Source organism: Salvelinus alpinus, chromosome 21, assembly GCF_045679555.1.
Source record: "Salvelinus alpinus chromosome 21, SLU_Salpinus.1, whole genome shotgun sequence".
Taxonomy (NCBI): Eukaryota; Metazoa; Chordata; class Actinopteri; order Salmoniformes; family Salmonidae; genus Salvelinus; species Salvelinus alpinus.
The window spans coordinates 29,641,351-29,657,384 of record NC_092106.1 but is presented as its reverse complement, the minus strand read 5'-3'; the positions used below and the strand labels follow the sequence as shown (position 1 = coordinate 29,657,384).

Below are 16,034 nucleotides of genomic sequence, written 5' to 3'. Positions count from 1 at the left end.
CATCATTACACGTATAAGGATTTGCAAACGCAGCAGGAAACTTCATATAAAGACCAAAACAACAAATTATTTTACAGATACCTACAGCATAGTGTGTAATAGTGCACTGGTTGCTTCTGTTGTGTGCACACAGTAATAAGTAGTGATGAATAGACTAAACCACAAATGTATGTATATACACTTTATTACAAATTTTATCTTTTAAATTACTGATAACAAATTGCACAAAAATACAATGTATACACACAAGTACAAAATAGGTGCAAACACACATGACAACAGCAATCGATCTTCAATATCATTGCGAAGACTGCTTGGCCCGTAGCTTCTGTAAGGTTTTCTGTAAAGAGAGAAAACAGAATTCATATAAATTCAAAACAGACTAATGTTGATGTACATCAACCAACTTAAAATTTCAATATCATTTTACATTTTAGTCATTTAGCAGACGCTCTTATCCAGAGCAACTTACAGTAATGAGTTCATACATTTTAAAACCTCTCTGGTATTTTCACGTCCGGATGAAAAGCGTGCCCAAAGTAAACTGCCTGCTACTCATGCCCAGAAGCTAGGATATGCATATCATTAGTATATCTGGATAGAAAACACTCTGAAGTTTCTAAAACTGTTTGAATAATGTCCATGAGTATAACAGAACTGATTTGGCAGGTGAAACCCAGAGCACAATCCATCCAGGGAAAACTTTTGAGGTCAATCTGTTTTCCATTAGTTTTCTATGGCAAGCCCGTTTGAATAGAAATAGGCTTGCAGTTCCTATGGCTTCCACTAGATGTCAACAGTCTTTAGAAATTGGTTGATGTTTTTCCTTTGAGAAATGAAGAAGTAGCCCTTTCCTTTCTGGGAGTCGAGCCAAGTGGACTGTTTTGTTTGGGGCGCACGACCTGAAGCTTGCTCCACTTTAATTTTATCCGCTATTGAACACAGTTTATCCCGTCTTAAATTTTATCGATTATTTACATTTTAAAATACCTAAAGTTGGATTAGGAAAGTTGTTTGAAATGTTTGGACCAAGATTACAGGTAATTTATTAGATCATTTGTAGTCATGTTGGGCGAGTTGGAACCGGTGTTTTTCTGAATCAAACGCGCCAAATAAATTGACATTTTGGAGATATAACGACGGAATTAATCTAACAAAAAGGACCATTTGTGATGTTTATGGGACATATTGGAGTGCCAACAGAAGAAGATCTTCAAAGGTAAGGCATGAATTATATCATTATTTCTGAGTTTTGTGTCGCGCCTTGCGGGTTGAAATATGATTATCATGTGTTTGTTTGATGGGGTGCTGTCCTCAGATAATAACATGGTTTGCTTTCGCGGGAAGCCTTTTTGAAATCTGACACGGTGGCTCGATTAACAAGCTTAAAGTTGAGCTTTATTTTGGTGTATTGCACTTGTGATTGTATGAAAGTTAAATATTTCTAATAATTTAATTTGAATTTGGCGCTCTGCCATTTCACCGGATGTTGTCAAATCGATCCCGCTAACGGGATTTGATCCATAAGAAGTTTTAATATACTTTCTTCCCCGTACAGGTCCCCCGTGGGAATCGAACCCACAACCCTGGCGCCATGCTCTACCAATATCATATTTCATTAATTTAAACATTGGGGTATTTTAAATGTTACCTTATGAAACTCTTTGGCCATCTCCCTGTTTTTGGCATATGCCTCCTGTCTGCTCCTGACCTCCTTCTGAAGCTTCACCTCATCTAGTCGGCTGTACAACCTGCAGAGAGACAACCAAGAGGGAGGTCATGAGAGAAACGTGTCGGATATCAGATCATGTTAATGTGATGTGTGGTTGGGTCTTGTTCGAGCAGAAAACAGAAATAACCTGTTACCTCTCTGTTCTCTTACGCATCTCAGCCACATCCTGTTTCCTTATCTCAGGAGTGCTGATCCTCACCTCCCCAACCTTCTTCAGCTTGGCTTCACTCAGAGGACAAAGAGAGGAGGACTCGGTTCAGTAACACTCTACAACACATAAGACCAAGTCTTTGACCCATTACTAACCCCACTTTCCTTCCCCAAGAGTTTCCATGTGTTGGTTGGTTGTTAACACAATATTATATTTATTTTAGTCTATTCTATTGTTACCTAGCATGGGAGGCTGCAAGGGAGTTTGGGGTTTTGTCTGTTGCTTTTTCTGCTTGGCATACCCTCCTGCATGGGTTGACTCTGCACTCCTCCCCTCTCTCCTGGGTTTAGAAGTGGTTGACTGAACAGTGGTTGGGTCAGACTGGGCCCTGGTGGTTGTGTTGGCCCTGGCTTCATCCCTCTTGGCTTGAATCTCCTCCACCCTGTGGGCAGACCTCTGGATCAGGGCTCTGCGTTTCTGCTGGAAAGCCTCCTGTAGGTTCACGCTGGGACACGACTGGAACTCCAGTAGCATCACTTGCCATAGAAAAAAAACAAGTATAAGCAAGGATTCACGTATGCACTTAAAGACCTTGTAAAGACCAAGAAAGGATTCAGAGAAGGAAAGAGAGAAGAGTAGGAGCCAGAGAAGTTTCAGGTCTTCTGGTTCTCACCTGCATGAGAGGGGGTTGTCTCTTTCTCCTGTAGGCTGGCATTCTCCTCTGGCAACATCGTCGACTTTGATTCCTAGAAAACATCACACCAAGTTCAGAGACTACCCAACAAAATGCATGCAGCGGAGGAGGTTAGACGAGATTCAGTTACTCAGTCTTCAGACTCCTCAACTTTTCCACAATGTATTGTTTCTCAGCATCTTCTTGGTCTGATACCTCCATCTCTCCTTCCTCTTCCTCAGTGAGTTCCTGGCCCTGTAGTGTTGTGTCTGTCAGGCTCACCAGGGTCAGCATGGACTCATCCATTATCCCCTTCACACTGCCCACCTCCTAAGAGAGAGAGGAGAAAGACATCACACAGATCAACCAATAGCAGCACAGAAGACTCCTTTCTCAAAGCCCGCCTCTCGAGTGACATCCATTAACACAATTCCTTCACTGGACCCAAAGTCTGGAAAACATTTTAATAGTGAAAAAAATGTAATGAAATACATACCATTATTCTCTCCCAGATGGGAGGGCTGATCTTTGACTCTGAACATAGCTGGTCATCTGGCTCTCCTGCACCCAGGTCCTCAATTTTAATAGCACCTCTTTGGTCAAGTCTCCGAGGTGCTGGTGTACTCTCCATATCAGTGTCCCCTCCTTCAAGTGGCATGTCGCAAGTGGAGACATCTTCACAGGCTGCTAGACCAACCTCCTCCGCTCCAAGGGATACCTGCAGGGCAGAGTCATGGGGGAGGCACTGGGACGAGGTCAGCTGGTACAAGGAGTCGTGCAGGGCGGGTGAGGGCTGAGGTGGTTCCTCCCCTCCTCTCAGGCGCTCAGGAGAGGGTTCAGAGGTGACGGAGGGGTCTGTGTCATCCTCAAACTCCTCTGAGCATGCAGAGAGCTCAAGGTCCCCTGCAGGTGCTTCATGGTCACCATCTTCATCGTGGGAACATAGCCCCTCCACTTCCTCTTCTGGAAGGTGCAAGGTCATGGAGGGTTCGGCTGTCTCGTTGTGCGTGACCTCAGCCAGGAGAGGGTGGAAGGAGTCGGAGGCTGGATCCACTGAGAGACAGAACAGAGGTAAAAATATTAACAGTCAGAACCTAGTACCTCAGACATATCATCACAACAAATGAGGGATTGGGGAATACTAGTTAGCGGGTGGGTCAGTGTGAATGCCGCAGGAAATGGAGGATGAGGTCAAAAAGAATATCAGGGAATTCCGATTCATCATTAGAAAGCGTCTCTAATAGACTCACCCCCAGTCCTGTCTGCTTCCTGGGAGCTAGCCCCAGAGTGCTGCAGGCTCTGGTAGTGTGGATGTGGCGGAGGCTCCCGTCCAGGGAGAGAGGAGCTGCTCAGTAACTGGGATTCAGGGGCTCCCTCTGGATCAGAAGACACTCCTGTCTGGCCCGAGACCCTCAGATCCACCCAGCCTAGGGAGTTAGAACCACCAGCTTCTAATGTAGAAAAAATAAACTAAATCAGGTTTCAGTATAGCATTAGCAAGAAATGTGCTCTTACACACTGAAATAAGACATGCTATAACACAAGCCAACACAGTAATATTTCATACATATTCATTGACTCGGTTACCTGAGCTCCCACTCCATTGGGCAGCAGACTCATCCAGCTCTCCAACCAGAGGCCTCATCACCCGGCTCTCATCCTGGACTTCATCTAGCCACTGGGATGACTGGTCCAATCGCTGGCTGACAGAGGTTGACTGATTGGAGAGCCCGCCAATCATTCTGCTCAAAGTCGAATCCCACCCTTGGTCCAGTGAGGTTGATTGACCTGAGAGCTGGCCAATCATTCGGCTCAAAGTAGAGTCCCACCCTTGGCCCGGCGAGGATGACTTATCCGAGGGCTGGCCAGTCATTGGGCTGATAGTGGAGTCCCGCCCCTGGTCCAGAACCAATGAGGAGGACTTGTCTGAGAGGCGATCCATGATCCGGTTGACAGTGTTGTCCCATTCCTTAACAAAACAATTTAAAAAGAGATGCCTTGAATTAGTTAATGTTGATACGAAAAAATCTGAATATTTACTCTGAACCCATAATGCTATTGAATGGAGTACGAGGGTGTTGATGGACCCACCTGGTCGTGCCTCTGAGCTCCTGACTCTCTGTCCGAGGGGAGAGTGTGTGGGTCGGCCCCCCAAACAGGTGACCTGTCTGGTCCCTCATTCTCCTGCAGTAGCTTAGACCAGGGCTTCTGCTGCGACACAGAGGAGCTTGGCTCCTCACACACTGACCCCTCTATCACTGCAGATGCACCTGGATGGGAGGAGGAAGAGTAAGAAAAGGGGAATTGTAAGAGGCTGCTGTTTGGAAATTCACTACTATAGGATATTATATCAAAAAGAGATTCAAATTGTGTGTGTACCCGTCTGGTTCCCAGCAGTACTAAGAGAAAAGTTGAGCTCCCTGGTGTATTTGTCTATGATGCGCTGGATACTGCTGCTGTGTATGAGTGAGTCTAAAATGGGAAAGCCAGTACCAGATACGCCCCTACAGGAACTGTGTCTGGATGAAGAGGAGCCATTGACCGATGACTTTTTATTTTTTCCTCCTCCCATTCCAAACCCAGCCAAGAGCAGGGAAGAGTCTTATGGGGGAAAAAAAGAGAAGAGAGGCTAAGATATATTTGAAATGTAACTAATTTCTGACATGACCGAATTGGTATATACTCAATTGATCAGGCCTACAGACAAGTCACACACACCTATTTGGGTGGAGGTGTGTTCAGGGTCAGTGGAGGTGTGTTCAGGGTCAGTGGAGGTGTGTTCAGGGTCAGTGGAGGTGTGTTCAGGGTCAGTGGAGGTGTGTTCAGGGTCAGTGGTGGCATAGCTTCCAGAAGAGATGGTGGTGGAGGACAGGTAGTCAGGTTCTGAGGGTCTACGGGCTGACTGGAAGGACAGGCTCTCCAACTGGACAACACAGATGACACGGGAAGACACCAGGGTTAGACAGGAAGGGTATAATAATGTAGCGCCTGTATATAAATAACACTGTGGAAAGAGCTCAGTTCAAGTGTAGAAACCTTCATGAAATATGTTTTCACATATACTTCAGGAATAATTGATTTACATCATGGCTCAGAAAGAAACACACACACACACACACACACACACATAAAATAAAGATACACGGACACACACACAGAGAGCTCAGTTCAAGTGTAGAAACCTTCATGAAATATGTTTTCACATATACTTCAGGAACAATTGATTTACATCATGGCTCAGAAAGAAACACACACACACACACACACACATAAAATAAAGATACATGGACACACACACACAGAGAGCTCAGTTCAAGTGTAGAAACCTTCATGAAATATGTTTTCACATATACTTCAGGAACAATTGATTTACATCATGGCTCAGAAAGAAAAGACAGACACACAGAGCTCAGTTCAAGTGTATAAACCATCATGAAATATATTTTAAATATACTGCTCAAAAAAATAAAGGGAACACTTAAACAACACAATGTAGCTCCAAGTCAATCACACTTCTGTGAAATCAAACTGTCCACTTAGGAAGCAACACTGACAATAAATTTCACATGCTGTTGTGCAAATGGAATAGACAAAAGGTGGAAATTATAGGCAATTAGCAAGACACCCCCAATAAAGGAGTGATTCTGCAGGTGGTGACCACAGACCACTTCTCAGTTCCTATGCTTCCTGGCTGATGTTTTGGTCACTTTTGAATGCTGGCGGTGCTTTCACTCTAGTGGTAGCATGAGACGGAGTCTACAACCCACACAAGTGGCTCAGGTAGTGCAGCTCATCCAGGATGGCACATCAATGCGAGCTGTGGCAAGAAGGTTTGCTGTGTCTGTCAGTGTAGTGTCCAGAGCATGGAGGCGCTACCAGGAGACAGGCCAGTACATCAGGAGACGTGGAGGAGGCCGTAGGAGGGCAACAACCCAGCAGCAGAACCGCTACCTCAGCCTTTGTGCAAGGAGGAGCACTGCCAGAGCCCTGCAAAATGACCTCCAGCAGGCCACAAATGTGCATGTGTCTGCTCAAACGGTCAGAAACAGACTCCATGAGGGTGGTATGAGGGCCCGACGTCCACAGGTGGGGGTTGTGCTTACAGCCCAACACCGTGCAGGACGTTTGGCATTTGCCAGAGAACACCAAGATTGGCAAATTCGCCACTGGCGCCCTGTGCTCTTCACAGATGAAAGCAGGTTCACACTGAGCACATGTGACAGACGTGACAGTCTGGAGACGCCGTGGAGAACGTTCTGCTGCCTGCAACATCCTTCAGCATGACCGGTTTGGCGGTGGGTCAGTCATGGTGTGGGGTGGCATTTCTTTGTGGGGCCGCACAGCCCTCCATGTGCTCGCCAGAGGTAGCCTGACTGCCATTAGGTACCGATATGAGATCCTCAGACCCCTTGTGAGACCGTATGCTGACACATGCACATTTGTGGCCTGCTGGAGGTCATTTTGCAGGGCTCTGGCAGTGCTCCTCCTTGCACAAAGGCGGAGGTAGCGGTCCTGCTGCTGCGTTGTTGCCCTCCTACGGCCTCCTCCACGTCTCCTGATGTACTGGCCTGTCTCCTGGTAGCGCCTCCATGCTCTGGACACTACGCTGACAGACACAGCAAACCCTCTTGCCACAGCTCGCATTGATGTGCCATCCTGGATGAGCTGCACTACCTGAGCCACTTGTGTGGGTTGTAGACTCCGTCTCATGCTACCACTAGAGTGAAAGCACCGCCAGCATTCAAAAGTGACCAAAACATCAGCCAGGAAGCATAGGAACTGAGAAGTGGTCTGTGGTCACCACCTGCAGAATCACTCCTTTATTGGGGGTGTCTTGCTAATTGCCTATAATTTCCACCTTTTGTCTATTCCATTTGCACAACAGCATGTGAAATTTATTGTCAGTGTTGCTTCCTAAGTGGACAGTTTGATTTCACAGAAGTGTGATTGACTTGGAGCTACATTGTGTTGTTTAAGTGTTCCCTTTATTTTTTTGAGCAGTGTACTTCAGTTCAGGGTAATATTGATTGACATCATGCTCAGAAAGGAAACAGAAACACAGTCACGAACACAAGACACACACAAAAACAAAAAACTGCTTCTCAAGCAATATCATGGTATTGTAGGACAGACCACAAACCCTCAGATTTGGCAACTTATCATTTATCCACAATATGGTGGACATCGGAGGGGGAAATAGAACCAGTAAAAACCCTTACCTCTATAGGAGATTTACCAAGGACACCTCTCCCAAACTCACAGGAGTGATAAGACCGTTCTGGGAGTGCTGGTGTGGGATCTAGGACATAGGACAGTTGGATTAGAGTGACTGAAACTGTCTGAGAGGACTCCATGACCATCACTCTAAAGCTTCTAAAAGTAAAAGGATCCTTCTCTTATACTCCTGTGGTAACCATCCTGGCATAAGATATCTCCCTATTCCCCTTCATCCATTCCTCCTTTCCTTACCAGGTCCAGGAGAGGCACCAGCCTCCAGCCGTAGTCTCTCTCTCCAGGACAGCTTGCTGGATCTACCAGACCCAGTTAATGTCTCACTCCCAGTCCCAGCTGTGTGTTCCCATGCACTGGACACAGAGGTGCTGGAGTGACCTCTTTCAGAGTGGGCCGAGTGGTCCTGTTCTTCTGGGATTGCCCTTTCAATAGATACTGCCACACTCTCTTCTGCACAATACACAGAAGCTGGTTAGAGATACACGCTTGTTTATGAAGGATGTATACAAGTGGTTACTGATAAGGGAATTATATGCTTAAAAGGTAATGATTAGAATATTCCACCCTGAAACCATATAATTGTAAGAAATGTATTACAATCATAAATCTATAATCTGATGATGTGTGTAGTTTTAGTCAGAATTAAAACAAGGACCGTTTGTTCCATTTTAGTATGTAAGCAGGGTGCAAGTGTGAAACAAATGATAAGAGGAGCTATCGACAGACGAGTTGTACTACTGTGTTCCTTACAGGACATTCTGTCTCCACCCGTGGAGGGGAGAAACTGTTAGGCTCACAGAAAATTATGAAACATGTTGCAGATTAAAGAAACAATGTATCTGTATATTGGAAAAACACAGACTGTCTGAGCAAGGCGTAGCTTAAGATTTGAACTTGTATGTATGTGCGAAGGATACCTACTGTTTGTGTGTATGTGCGTGCGTAGGATATCTACTGTTTGTGTGTATGTATGTGCGAAGGATACCTACTGTTTGTGTGTATGTATGTGCATAGGATATCTACTGTTTGTGTGGAAGTATGTGCGTAGGATATCTACTGTTTGTGTGTATGTATGTGCGTAGGATATCTACAGTTTGTGTGTATGTATGTGCGTAGGATATCTACTGTTTGTGTGGAAGTATGTGCGCAGCTATAAAATGGATGTCTTTGTATAATGGACTTCAGAGCGCTCTCGTGAATAAACATTTGACTATTGTAGGCTGGGCCTCTGTTTTCATTTCAACCAGTATCTTACAAATTCTGGGTTACAGACTGAGTAGTTAATTGAAGTTCAGTTTATGAACATTGAGAACATAATTCTCTTAACAGTTACTAGAGTTGACCACTGCCGTGTGGTGCCCCCTGTGGGTGTGGCTGGCTGACCTGTGATCAGGCTGGCATTGGCTGGCGTCTGCACCTCCTGGATGGCACTGAGCTCGTGCTGCTCTGTCATCTCCATGACGGCCAGCCTGGCGCGGGCCACCGGGGGTTTGGCTGCCCGGGGGTGGTGGTGGGGGAGTGGGTGAGGGGCGGGTCTGTCTGAGTGTGAACTCTGGACGTCGAATGTGTTCTCTTGGCTCTGACTGGTTTCTACCAATGTTGAGGTTTGCCCATTGGACTCCTCGATGGCCCGAAGCAGAGCTGCCATCAGACGGAGACGTTCTGACCCCAAACCATCAGTGGTCTCTGGACCAGGCTGGTGGACCCACACAGAGATCGAGACAGACACAGAGACAGATATGGCTGGTAAGCTACTTTATAGTCAGTAGGCAGAGTACCGGTATATCCATGCAATTTCATTGACAAAATGTACATGTTTGGGCTAACTATTAGTTCTACATGTTAGTGTTACTCTTACTTTTTGAATCACTTAAAACCAATAGCAGCCCTGCCTTAGTAACAGCAGGTAAAACCCTTAAGGTGTCGTTCGTTTCCTTACCTGTGTGTCATCAGCAGTGAGCAGTGCCTGTAACACCTCCCTCTGTCTCCTCCTCTGCTCCCTCTGTTCCTCCTCCAGTTCCCTCTGCTGCATGAAGAGCACCTCCCTCTGGGCCTCCACCCGCCGCTGGGCCTCCCGTAGCTCCTGCCTCTGCTTCTCCACCTCCTCCCCAAACTTGGCCGGGGCCCGCAGGACAGACCCAGGATTTACCGGGGCCTCGCCAGGGAGAGTAGCTGACTCTTCTGAAGGGGTTGGGCTGATGGGTGGGATGGGGTCAGTTCTTGATGGGATTGGGATGTGTGGAGTAGGGTGGAGGGAAACAGGATGTGGTCTGTAGGACTGGGGGTCTAACGAGGTAGAGGGTGGAGGTAGCTTCTCAGGGAAATCCTCTGTGACCCTACTAAACACATTGTCCGCCAGCCAAACACCTGCTCTTTGGTCCCTTAGGCTTTCAGAGGTGGGTTCTAGCTGCACTGGTGAGGTTCTGGAGTTAATATGCAAGCCAACTGTAGTGCCAGGGAGGAAGAGAGTTTGAACCAAGATGGAGGGCTCCTGTGTGGGGAGGTCCAAAGGGGTGTGAGCTCTAGAGTGGGGACTAAGTGCTACAGGGAGACAGGGGAGCAGGGCAGAACCAGAGGGGAGTTCTAGGGGCACTGCCAGGGAATTGATTCCTCCTTTAAAGTGTGGTAGAAGACAGGCTGTGGTACCAGGAGGGAGACATGTTGACGTGGTTTCACCAGAGTAGCGGTTTCTTAGTGTGCGTTGGTACTCTTCCAGACGTCGGCGAGCCTCCTCCACAGACTGCTTATGAAGCCTAAGAGATTGAAACATTGAAAGTAATGTTTTGAAATAAATTACCAAAAACAACCATAAAAGAAGACATAAGACAAGATAGGTGTTTAAATATATATATTTTTTATTGTCAAATATGACAGATAGGGTCAGCCATAGCAATTAGCATTTAGTGCCTCGCTCAAGAGCAGAGATTTTTCACCTAGTAGGTTCAGGGATTTGAACCAGTGGCCTTTCAGTTACTGGCCCAACGCTCTTAACTGGGGTGGCAGGGTAGCCTAGTGGTTAGAGCGTTGGACTAGTAACCGTTGCAAGTTCAAATCCCCGAGCTGACAAGGTACAAATCTGTCGTTCTGCCCCTGAACAGGCAGTTAACCCAATGTTCCTAGGCTGTCATTGAAAATAAGAATTTGTTCTTAACTGACTTGCCTAGTTAAATAAAGGTTAAAAAAAAAAAAAAAAAAAAACACTAGGCTACATGGGATACACAAATCAGCAATAGGCAGCTGTTTTAAATGTTTTAATTTCATCATATGAATCAGCCATTGTGAGAAACACACCTGTTCTGGTCCAAGAGACGCTGCTGATACTCTCTGATTCTCCTGGAGTGGCCATCCTCAGCAGCTGAGGTTATAGTAGACTGCACAGGGACAACCACAGAACAAGTCTGTGTCGCATATGTGGAAACACAGAGTCAAACACATGGAGCTCAGTTCAAGTGTAGAAACCATCATGAAATATATTGAAAATATACTTCAGTTCAGGGTAATATTGATTTACATCATGGCTCTCACACACACACGGAGCTCAGTTCAAGTGTAGAAACCATCATGAAATATATTGAAAATATACTTCAGTTCAGGGTAATATTGATTTACATCATGGCTCTCACACACACACACACACACACACACACACACACAGCTCAGTTCAAGTGTAGAAACCATCATGAAATATATTTTAAAAATATAATTCAGGGTATTATTGATTTACATCATGGCTCAGATAAATACAAACACACACAATCCCACCACAACCACATCTATTCACACACAATCCCACCCACCTCGGGAGTTGGAGCAGCAGGGCTGACAGAGGTGACGTCCTGGGCTGGTGTTTTCTGTGTTCCAGATGCAGCAGCTGTGTCCTGGTTCATGGCCGTATGCAGCTGTTCTCTTTCTTGCTGGGCCTCCTGCAGCAGCAGCTCCAGCCTGCTCTTCTTCTCCTCTAACTCCTGTAGCAGGGCTATCTGCTCCTGCTTTTGCCTCTCCAGCTCTTCCCCCTGGACAACAGAGGCACCCACAGGGCAAACTATGAGCTTTCAGCTTTAGAGACACTTTCCCAGAAAGGTTAATACATTCACTTTATTTTACACCCCCCTCCCACTCAAGACAGATATATTATGCAGACATGTATTGGACATGCACGAATACATAGATACAAAGACACACACCCTCCTCTTCCTCTCGGTTTCAAATGTGTGGATCTTGATGGCTTGTTTATCAGCATGGAGCAGGGTACCAGCCACTATGGACTCTTCTGTTGTCTCTATAGCTAATCAGATAAAATACATTAAATGGATCATTAAGAAAAAAACACTACAGAAAAAAATGCTTCTCTTGAACCTTCAACCTTGTAGCAGCAAATCACGAAGATCTACCAAGTGCTCACTAACCTTGGGCTGACTGAGAGGGGTCAGGGAGTCTGGGTATAGTGGTCAAAGGTCGGCCCCTCTCCTCGCTGGCCAGAGAACCTGTCTCAATGGTCGTAACGCCTGCGGACGTGTCGCACTCTGCTGTCGGAGTAGTTCGGCAGTCACCTGGGGGATCAACCAGCCTCCGGTAGCTCCACTGGTCTCTCTGTGACCTGATGCGGGTCAATAGTTTCTTCAAGGCCTGTCTGGGGGCGCCACCTAGAGGCCTGGATGGTTCTACAATGACAGACAAAACAATAGTTTATTTCGTGCACACGATCCAACTCCATTTATTAGTTTCCACATAACCTTTCTTGACAACACTATGGTCATACTCTGATAGTCAGTAAATCAAACATTAATCAAAGCCGGAGTCCAACAGCAGAAATGAATCCATCTCTTCACCTTCATCCTGTTGTTCCTCTGCCCCAGCCAAGGGTGTAAGGTCAGGGGTGGCCTCCTGGGTCAGGTCTAGGTCTTCATCCTGGCTGCCAGTGGACACAGCTGGGAGAGGCTCTGGGACCAGCTGCAGCACCAGGTCACCTTTCACTCCTGCAGGCAAGAGATCAGTACAGTTTTAATTAGACGAAAGAGAAACTCCACTCCAACATACTAATGGTAATTACTAATTAGGTGCCATAATAATATGTGTGTACACACTACTCTGTCTGGGATAGAGTCAATGTCTCCATTTCAATCAAGTAAAACTTATCTACGCACCATGGCAATACCAACAAATGTTGTCCTCGGGGCCAGAGTAGAAAAACATTGCTGAAGAGAAAACAATGAAAAATGTATTATGATTTGGAGCACCCCCTCCTTACTCCTCTCTCCAGTGTACATGTCCTCGAAGGCGAACTCCATATCCCTCTGCCAGTCCTCCCTCATCTCCTGTCTCTTGTGGAGCGGCTGGAAGATCTGGGCAGGCATCTGAGCCATCACCTGCCTGCGCCTCAAAAGGTCTGTCTGATGCATGTGTTCAAGCTCCACCAGGAGGCGCTCTCGGTCCTGATACAGCCAAAACAAACATAGGATAGGTATTGCTGTTGTTTTGGCCTTGACTCATACAATATGCATTCAAAGGATTTCAGGAATTCATTTAACATCTCAGGACAGGTTTAGCCTCATTACGCAGAAAGTTGTACGTTAACTTTTCTTTCATGTTATCACTTGAATGGTCTTGAAAAAGGTGAGTGTGGTTGTGTAGCAGCATGTACCTGTGTGAGCTGTTCCCTCCTCAGCGCGTGGTTACCTCTGAGACGAGCCTTCTCCAGCTGCTCCCGCCTCTCCCTCTGCTCCTCCTGTCCTAGCACCTGCAGGCGCTGCATCTCCTCCAATGCCACCTCCTGTGCGTTTGGCTGGGGGAACAAAACACACCGGTTACAATAGAAAGAGAACAATATATCATACTGGGCCATTGCATCTTTTTGAGCTTTTAAAGATAGATTACCTGTGCTGTGTAGACTTCCCTGTCCACCGCTGTCTCTGGCATATGATAGTGAGTCACAGAGAAGGCATCCACATCTGATTTCTTCACTGCATGTAGCTTCCTTGACTCAATACTCTGTTAACAGTAAAAAGAAATGCACAAAATGTGAGAATATATTTTCTGGAATTGTAAGATCTACTGAGACTGCTGTTTGCTCAAACTACAATAGAATATTGTTAATTAAATGTGTGCTTTAAGAATGGTATGTGGGTTTGGAAGGAGAGCTTTATATTCCATTGTTACAGTGCCTTTGATTAAGAACTTTCCATCGCAAACCTACAGGCTCGGAATACTACTTTTTACTGGTATGACCATAGATCACAATGTGCCCGATTCCTAAACATTAAATTGTACCTCAATTGGGTTGGGTGGAAGGGATGGGAAGTTGGCCACTTTTGCTGCCCTCTCCTTCTCCACCTGTATGGACTTCTTCCTAGCCTCAATAAAACTTGAGGGAGAAGAAAACCATGCCAGATTTAATATCAAACAATGTAACAAGCCCATGTTTGTTTGACCAAATAAAACCCAGTTGATAGCCTCACCGATTTTGTTCCTCCTGATCTTTCTGTCTCTCTGATTTGAGCTCTTTGAGGGCTACTCGATAGCGCTCATCTGCCCGAACATGATTCTCCTCATTTTTCTGTGCAATTGCCTCCCAGTCAGGCTCCTGGGGAAACAAGAAGTGTGCATTGATCAACCAGTTGTATAGTGAAGTAAAGACACAGGTATTTTGTGATCTGGGGCATGACCCAAGTTGCTTAAAAATTCTTACAAAACCCAGTAAAGTTACACTGGCAGCCTGTAATGTATCACACATTGCTAATACATAGGTTGAGAGTTTACATTTTCTTTGGCACTTCTATGTCCCTCTCCCAAAACTCGGAGATTGTCCTGGTATAACTTTTGCAGGGTCTCCAGTTTCTCACTCCGCTGTTGCTCCCACTCCTCCTTCAACTCCTCTGCCAGGTTTTGCAGCTCGCGCTCCCTTCGTAGTTGCACCTCCTTGCGGATTTGAAGAGCGATATACCGCTCCTGTTCCCGCACCTGTGAGAGAGTGGTAGCTAATGATCAGCATTTGGTAGTGTATGCATTGACAGGATGTAAGCATCGTCACTGAGAGCGAGTGTTTGGTGATAGCTACTATATACCTGTTGTATTCGCAGCTTCCTTCTCCTCTCGTGTTCCTCTCGAATGAGTTGAGCTTCTTCATTTGGACTTAACCGTAATCGAGACACTTTTCTCTTCATCTTTATAAAATTCAGGGATGTTGAAAGGCGAAAATATTAGTTAGCTGGTCAACGGCACAGTCTGAAAAACACCCATGACAAACAAAGGCCAGCCAGTTATGCTAAACTAGCTAGCTAGCACCAGAGACTTCAGAGTATGAAAAATATTCCCGTTTTCGCAATCTAAATTGTTTAAATATTGATGGATTAGCTAAACAAAACACTATGCTAATTTGAAGTAGCTAACGTTCAAATGCGTTACAAAATCCCCCTCCAAAGTGTTGTATATTAGCCGAAATCCATGCCAACGAGTGAAAGCGTTATTTCGTTGTTAAACGTCACTTCCTTTATTTTAAACTGCACGCTAAATCATGTGATTGGCTGCCTTCCACCATGCCCAAAAGGTGGCCGATCTTGCATTACCGCCACCTACTAGACTGGAGTGCAACTCCCTTATACTTTGCTTAAAAAAAAAAAAAAATACCCTACCATCTAACACCACACTCACAAAAAATAACACCACCCTACTCCACTATTTATATATATTTAGCCCTACCTCATGCCAACAAACTGAAAGGGCGGGACATCACCACTAAACACAACCTGTAACTCTTTTGATGTCAAGTCTCGCACACCCAAGTACCTCTGCAAATGCCACCACAAACTCAATTTTCAGCAACTTATGTTCCATCCCTACTGTTGATAACCATTGCTATAAATGTTAAAAATACAATCTTACTGAAACATATATCACTATCCCTCTGTACTGGTACAGATCTACTACTCACACCACTCCTCTCGAGATCCCTCCCCCTTGACCCATCTTCCTCTGCTTTCTTCGCTGCCTCAGCATATGACAACTTCTGCACTACTCTAACTCTGAAGGTGGCCGATTATGGCTGCGTTTCGACATGGAGCCCAATTCTGATATTCTGAGCCAATTTATGGTTGATCTGAAAATGTGGTCGGAGGCTCCATATGGAGGGTGTGACGCAGTTGCGGATCCTCAGGAAGCATGCTGATTAGGGGAGGGTTTGGCCGGGGGGGGTTACATGTAGGCCGTCATTGTAAATAATAACTTGTTCTTAACTGACTTGCCTAGTTCAA

General features: G+C 45.7%; 1 protein-coding gene across 6 annotated transcripts; it reads right to left on the bottom strand.

Annotated features, from left to right (window-relative positions):
- Positions 1-166: 166 nt before the first annotated feature.
- On the bottom strand, positions 167-15,278 carry cep295 (centrosomal protein 295). 6 transcript variants are annotated; one of them, XR_011669675.1, is made up of 28 exons: positions 14,850-15,278; positions 14,545-14,745; positions 14,244-14,368; positions 14,056-14,149; positions 13,663-13,776; positions 13,430-13,570; positions 13,037-13,220; positions 12,618-12,764; positions 12,195-12,449; positions 11,973-12,073; positions 11,586-11,801; positions 11,080-11,186; positions 9,728-10,541; positions 9,172-9,484; positions 8,026-8,238; positions 7,776-7,855; positions 5,275-5,479; positions 4,936-5,157; positions 4,648-4,826; positions 4,144-4,525; positions 3,807-4,007; positions 3,053-3,609; positions 2,773-2,886; positions 2,557-2,629; positions 2,185-2,419; positions 1,867-1,954; positions 1,652-1,751; positions 167-340 (listed from the first exon to the last, which is right to left on the bottom strand). XR_011669675.1 is itself a non-coding variant. In XM_071357707.1 (28 exons), the coding sequence occupies exons 1-28, from the start codon at positions 14,946-14,948 to the stop codon at positions 299-301; spliced, it is 5,664 nt and encodes a 1,887-aa protein (XP_071213808.1). In that variant the 5' UTR covers positions 14,949-15,278; the 3' UTR covers positions 167-298. The 6 variants fall into 6 exon arrangements, 4 of the variants coding, with proteins under 4 accessions (XP_071213808.1, XP_071213810.1, XP_071213811.1 ...); XM_071357707.1 differs by having other exon boundaries at positions 2,123-2,419; XM_071357709.1 differs by having other exon boundaries at positions 2,123-2,419; positions 5,050-5,157.
- Between the last annotated feature and the right edge of the window lie 756 nt (positions 15,279-16,034).